This window comes from Convolutriloba macropyga, chromosome 12 (genome assembly GCF_964194025.1).
Source record: "Convolutriloba macropyga chromosome 12, txConMacr16.3, whole genome shotgun sequence".
Lineage (NCBI taxonomy): Eukaryota > Metazoa > Xenacoelomorpha > Acoela > Convolutidae > Convolutriloba > Convolutriloba macropyga.
Window position 1 is genome coordinate 46,060,395 of NC_134479.1, and position 7,612 is coordinate 46,068,006.

At 33.1% G+C, this 7,612-nt stretch overlaps 1 protein-coding gene across 4 annotated transcripts in view; it reads left to right on the forward strand.

Annotated features, from left to right (window-relative positions):
* The window catches only part of LOC142350595 (substance-P receptor-like), a 32,686-nt gene that overhangs the window by 23,095 nt on the left and 1,979 nt on the right, over positions 1-7,612 (forward strand). For 3 of the 4 annotated variants that reach the window (XM_075402484.1, XM_075402482.1, XM_075402483.1), the window contains exon 2: positions 3,161-3,277. In XM_075402484.1, the coding sequence (XP_075258599.1) occupies positions 3,200-3,277 (78 nt within the window). In that variant the 5' untranslated portion in view covers positions 3,161-3,199. Of the gene's footprint in view, positions 1-2,552; positions 3,278-7,612 lie in introns of those variants that run through there. The other variant, XM_075402481.1, reaches the window with a different exon arrangement.

Consider the following 7,612-nt stretch of genomic DNA (forward strand, 5'->3'; position numbering starts at 1 on the left):
GCTCCAGTTTGTGGAAAATTTTCCATACTTTTTGCTACTTGTTCTATCATACGATTTTAAGGTCCTAATTTCATTATTGAAATTTTGTTATTCCCTAACTTTAATGAGAAGTCAGTTTCGTGGCATCAAAATTTGCTGCTTTGTTAGTATCACTCCTGCGTAGTATTTCGCATCAACCACAATTTTTGGTTTTCTGTTTTCTCCCGGTAATTAGTTTTATCACTCAGAAAAGGGCTCTTATTTACTTCATTTCTTTCCCACATTTGAAAATCAGCACATTCTTTATCCTTCGACAGCTCCTTAAATTTAAAACAAATTATAAACATTAATTCCTTGAAAACAATTGTTGAACCCATAAATCTCATTTTATCTTCTTGTTATTCTTTTTTTAGACAGGTGAAAAATTATCAACTGCAAAAAATTGTGTTTTGGAATTTAACAATATTGACAGTACGAAATTAATAATGTCATCATTTAATGACTGAGTTGTGATTTGAAACAGTTGAAACCGTACATTGGTTGAGCACGAAAAATCGTGAGGTAATTGGAGAGACAAAGAAATAAATAAAACACTAATATTTATAAGCAAAAACAAATTCTGAACTAAATTTTATACTTTTGGGACGATTTTATAGCGCAATAATTTTTACTATTTTGATTGAACCCATAATGCTATATTTGTACAATTTCATTTAGTTTCCAGTAAATACATGTGCTTCAGAACTATGCTTTTTATCTAACATAGTTTATTTCCAACTGCATAACTAAACATTTTAGTTATTTTGTATGGAATATGTGCTGTCGACATTTCAAATTCGAAAAAAATTCTGAAAGTTTTAAATTTTGTTGAAATATCAGTTGGCTGCCATTAATTTCTTACCAACAGTAAAAATTGCATTCTTTATCCAAGCTGATTATAGAAAAAAAAGATTTAGATTTTTTTCTTTTTAAAAATAAGTGCAGCTGCTGTCTTTGATTATAATCTGTTCGGCTCCATTAGATTGGTGTCAAAATTAAACATTATTAACAAGAAAACCATCACATTTGTTTTCCATTGTTTTTAAGATTATTTTCATTATTTCAATATCTTATTCGTAAGTTAAACTGTCAAAGTAATAGTGAATCGAAAGACTTGGAAGAATCTTGCAAGAATCTTGGTACCGGTATGCATTCACTGGCAAGATTGCCTTGCAATATTCTTACAAGTTTTTTTATTCATCGACCACTAGGGTTGTGTTCACATATTTAATCACATTTCAGCTCTTATTTTGGTTCTGTTTTGCCCTGGTGTCTGCTTGAAACAGACGTCACTTGGATTTTCAGCTGAGTCATTTTGTTATTGAGAAAAAACGTGGTGGAGTTCACAAAGTGATGCTCCTTCAAAAAAGTTGAGGAACATTTTGATAATTTTGGGGTTTTATATGAGACGGTACATATATGGTCAAACATTCTTGAGCAAATTATTTTCTCACACATTAGGTTTATTATTGTTTATTTTTCAATCTATTTGGTCTGTTCTGTTTCCAAAATTTAATCAAACACTATTTATGAACTATAGTGAGAGTTTATAACAATTTCATTGGCTTTGATGTTGGTCCAAAAAACTGTTCGGACTGATGGAATAACAGAAATCAATGCAAAAACGAAAGCTGATTTCCAGCAAAGAAAAATAATGTGATGATGAAATGACAGTTAATTTGAGCAACGGTCAACATTCAATAACCGAATGGGTCAAAGTTATTTTGGTATGGCTCGACCCTTACTTTTGTCTCGTTTTGCTGGACCCTCTTGTAATCGACCAGCGTTGATCTGGCCCATAACTGCCTTAAACTCTACGAACTCATCGTGGGTAGATTTAAGCATAGGCATATTTCGCGACTTAGGCATTTTTTTCTTACCTGAACAGCCCATTAATTGATTTATACCCAGGTTGAGGTCCCAGACGAAATCAAATATGTCCAGACCGAAGATGAACGCATGAGAGGGGGGGGGGGGGGGAGGGGGTCGTATGTTCAAAATTAAATTATCTGAACATTAACACGGAGGCATGAAAGTCTGGACAAAAGCACTTTCCGTCTGGGACGGTCTAGACAAAGACACTTTCTGTTTGGGACACAACGGTTTCTGTCTGGCATCTCAACCTGGGTAACTATTTTACCTATTTTGTTTCTATAAAAGTTATCAAAAATAGTCCTTCGTTATTTTTTGGCGTATTCTTGCAAAAAACAATCCACAAAAAAGCGAAAACAGACTTAGAGTAAAGTTAGTTTCTCCGAAACTATAAAAAAATATATTATCCATTATAGCTACTCATTTATTTTTGCCTCTGCAAAACTTCTGTTTCAATTTCAATTTTCCCTCGGCCGTGATATAATATTTCCAACTGAAAATTTACAGCGTCAAGGAATTGTTGTGTGGAAAAATGGCGCAATCTGATTGGCTAAATCTATTTTCATTTTTCCATCGCGGCTCCGTTTTTCCATAACTAAAAATTAAATTTGTGAATAAAATATGATTTGAATAAATACACTTTTCTTACTATTACCATTTTCTGTAATTTATTATTCACAAAGCGGAAAAACGGTGTTTCTATTACCTTTTTAATAACTGAAGATTGTTCAATAATTCATAACTTTTTATTTGAACTTTTATTCCCAGTGAAAACTTTTTTCCCCTAAGAAGTGTAAAACAAACTGCTTTTTGTTATTTTGCCCGACTAAAAGCCATTTGGTCCGGAATTATAAATTTTGTTATTTGGTTTGAAATTCCGGCAGTTTTTATCGCATTTTTTTTAACATTGTGACAAAAGCAAGACTTGGATTGCAAAAATTGCCAGTTTTTATTACACAAAGCGATAGAATCCAGCTTAAATAAGATACCGCGTACTATAAAATTTGACGACGGGCCAAAATTTTATCTAAGCGTAGTTCCATTTATCCCCAAACTATCGATTTTCTCACACGGCGTACGTAACAAATATTGACTTTATTTTTGGCGGAAAAAAGAAAGGAAAAAATCGCGGCTTGAATTTTCGTTGTTGATTACGCAGATTTACAATATTTGCCGCACTTTATTTTCTTTTATTTATTATAGCGAAAGTTTTCTCCTGTTTATTACTTTTGCTTCAATATTTTCGGTTAGGTGACATTTTTCATTTCAGTTGAAGCGAAACAGATAAAAGAATACGATTGTTTTGAAGATGGACCAAGCTAGCGCTGACCCTATTGACGTTCTCAACGCGACAGTTGGATCCCCAGACGATTTTCTCCTATCGAAGGTTATTATAGTTAATCAGCTTTAATTTTAAGAGCAATCTCTGATTTTAGGCTTATATAGAGCACTGCCTACGATACCGCAATAGCTGAATAAAAGGATGAAAAAAATTCTGAAAAATTTATTGAGTTGAGCATTAAAAAAACTCGCAAGCCAGGCCTTCCTTTTTTTTAAAAACACTTAAGTAATCGAGGACGAGAAGGAGAGGGGTTCCATTTTCATTTCATAAACCAAATTTGGTTCGACCAAGAAGTTCTCACTGAGTCGGGTTCTATCTCTCAACCCATCCAAACTTAGTCAGGATAAGAGTATAAAACTTTATATTTCATTTTTCATTTTTGATATTCCCAACTTGAGATAGAGCTCAAAGCACTTCTGATCCAAAGCAACTGTTAGGATCTTTACTTAATGCCAATACGTGACTTCTATCTCTATATTGAAATTTCTATAATGAAATAAACTTCTCTATATTGAAAATTCTTGCTCAACACAAATATACTGAACGTCAAAAGTTAGCACCCCTATCTTTAATAAAGTAAAAACTCAACTTTTAACGCATTGTTACTCCATTTTGAAACCAAATTGCGGAGAAAACTGTTATTCGATCTTGTGATCAAATTTTGAAAACAGTTTTTAAACTATTGATCCCCTTGGCTAGCCGTCTTGCCTACCTATGAAATTCAGATAATGCGTAACGGAAAATTACCAGATACTCCAGTGTTGAGTTGACTAACTTCATCCAAGTCTCGCAAGAAAGTGAAAGTTGTCACGAAACAACAATTTAAGCCCATTTTTTTCTTTCTAACGGTTAACGCAAATGCATATTCAATGATAACTGAAGAAACGTGAAAATTATTACTTTTTCAGACAAATTTCCTGGATGAGGTTAGTAAACTCAAGATTGGAGCATCTGCTGCGTAATATTGGAGTTACTGCTGCGTAATATCTAAATTCCATCAGTAGACAAGACCACTAGCGAAGGAGATCAATAGTTTAAAATCTGTTTTCAAAATTTGATCACATGATTGAGTATTATTTCGTCAAAATGGATTTTTTTATTTCACAAAACTAAGGGTTGCTAACTTATTGATGACGTTCAGTATAGTAGAATAAAACATGCCTTGTTTCCGGAGCATCAAAAAATGAATTTGCGGATCTATTCTTATTCTACTCCCCCCAGCTTAGTGGGTAAATAACATTTACGCCTCCTGGCGCACGCGCTATTTTCACATAGTAACTTGCTATTTGACAACACATAATTTTTTATGTGGGGTGTTTAAAACAATGGGTGGGGGGGGGCAAAACAGAATAGATCCGAATTTTGGACATAGCTATTATAACAGAATTATCTTATACTGTCATTTGTAAGGCATCGAAACAAAAAAGTGCGAGTTTTTTGTTCACAAATATTATGCAAATTAATCTAAATTAATTCACCAGTGCATTTTGAGATCGTTTTGAAAAAGCAGCGCACTTTGGAACGTTATTATTGTTTTTGTGACCAAAAGTGGTTACACATAAGAAGTTGATCTGGACGCTCACAACTAGTGGAACTAGTTTCAGTTTATCTTTGTGTTGTTTTGATTAACAAAAAATTGTTGCAACAAGATTAATTCAAGTAGAAAAGTCTGAGGTCGGTATAGATTGACGTGAAGTGAACTCTTGAGACATTTAATATAATTTTCTTTTCTCTTTTCCCAAAATCAAAAAGAGAACTCTTAAATCTGTTGTGTTCACTAATTGGACCCAATTTTTGAGTGGTTTTTGTACATCAGACTGAGAATTCTAGACAGTTTACTAATTAACTGCAGTTTCTGATGCTCAAAAATCTTCAGCATCAGTAAGTTATTTGTGAGGCTCAAAGTAAATCACTAAATCTTTTTACGAGTCTATAATTTCTATGAAAAGATGAAGTTGAACAGTAGTTTCCTGCTATTTTTTTCTCGACGTGAGAGCGGGAAATAAAATAATTCTTCATATTTCACTTTGGTACAAAAGAATTCCAAAAACATCAATCAAAATCTCTCCACATGCTTTTAAAGCTGTGACAGGAAACAGACAACTGCTCAAAACTGTCAAAATGGTAGAAAAAAATATGAATGTAAACTACATCATTTGATAAATTTCATCAAAATACATCGAAATATATAAACAAGAGCTGATATTAATTGGCGGTGATATTCCCACTTAAATGTTTTAGAACTGCCATGAGCTGCTCGTGAAGAAGCTGAAAACTTTCAGAGTATTCAAAAACCAGCATTGCCATAAATTTATAGCCGAATTAGTTATGAAGTTTTGGTCTATCCTGAAAAGTGCAACCCCGGACCAACGTCCCATAGTAAACCAGTACTGATTCATACTATTCCAATTCTGTAAATTTACTCTGAACAGTACTATGTTCATGTCATTTTTTAGACTTTTCATGGTAAAATCAGAACAAAGATTTAGGTTTCGCTGAACTTAAGCTGGGACATACTGAGTCAAGAGTCTGAGAATAAGCTGCAAATACACTTACGCAGACTAAATTATGGAACAATCAGAAAAAGATTTAATTAAAAAAACGGTTTAAATAGAAGCATTTAGTTTATAAATATGAGAGTATATGTTGATAGTTCTTAGTATTGACCTGCATTGATCCCTCTCAATAAACATCGTGAATAACCCAGTAGTAGCATAGGAATCAGGACTGATCAATTTTGGTCCATAATTGCAACCAATAATCACCATAAGCAGAAAAAATATAGCTACGATATCGCAAAAAATTAAGATTTGGAAGGTTACCTACAACATTGAGGCTAGAACAGGAAAAACTAAAAACGATCAATTTCGATCACTAATTGTGACCAATAATCACCAAAAGCAGATCCATAGCCGTCGAAAGTTGGTGCCAGTTTGTTTTTTTTTTAGTTTTTTCTATCATAGCCTCAAAATAAGAAAATTTCACCTATGATGTAGCAAAAAAACATTCGGAATGGTACCTACAACGTTGAGACTAGAATAGAAAAAAAACTAAAAACAATCCATTTCGATCCATATTTGCAACCTGAGAAAAAGTCTAAAACGAAAACATCAAAATATCAAAAGGAAAATATATATAGCCAAAAATATCAAAAAGCATTGGATATAATTGCATTGGGTATGTTGGCATTGGAAATTTTATGTATACTGTCCTGACACTGTCTATAAGAGGCAGCTACTCTACGGATTATTAAAAAACATTTTTTATTTCTGACGGTTATTCTAACAATTCTATGAGCACTTAAAACGCACAGTACAATATAAAAAGATTGCGTCCAAATATGCATGACTTTTGTGTCCTCAATTGTCAAATGGCAGACGATTTTGAATTGCGAGAATTGAAACAATCCAACTAATGATTTTTCACGCACACCCTTTCTAAATTATAATGAATTTTTTGAGAGTTGTGAGGAACAAATGCTAATTGTGTACAATCAGATTGACAAGTTTGCCTGATAAGAAAATACCCATGGAAATAAATAGCACTAATTGTTAGCTAGAGGAGATATTCAACTGAGAAACGAATATTCTGTTAAAAAGAAGAAGAATAATAAGAAAAAAGTATTGATTTTTCAAACTCAGAAACAGATACCTAATCAACTAATGGATACTTTGTTCTTTGAAAGATGAAAAAACTCACTATTTCAACCCTCGAATAACTTCTTTATTTTCGTCATATCGTGACACTCAATGAAAAATTTGAATTGGGTTTCTGTCCTTGTAAGGCTGTTTAGGAATTCGGAAACACTGCCCGCTTCTTTTGGCCTGCTTTAAAATTTTGGTCAACGGGTGGTATTTACAGTGAGAACTAATTTTTTTCCGAGAGTTTTAATATTCAATATTAGGAATAAAAATTAATCATATTCTCTAGAAACCTCCACAAATCTGTGAATTCAATGTTTTTGTTTTAATGCCGCCGTTTGTTAACTTTGGACTTAATCTAAACGAGATCAAACATGCAATTTACACTTCTATGACAGCTCAATTTCTTTTGTTGTAGAATGATTCTAGAATGATCTAGAAAGGCAAATGAATAAAAATTTTGATTATTAACTCTCAAACGAAGTTTGTAGCAATTATTATAGTTGTGTTGTCCTTTCTTTTACCATGCACTTTCTTTTACCACAGAATTTTTGTCTCACCATTTGATTTTTGTCTCCCAAAACGGAATAAACAGGTAAAATCCGAAGAATGCATTGAATCGCAGGCTCATTCTCATAGAGCATTACAAGTCGCCGAGTGTACAAACACATCACTCAAGGCGCCGGAAAGTCTTAAAATCAAACTGTAGGGGAAAAGGAAACAGTTTGGGCCGTTTATA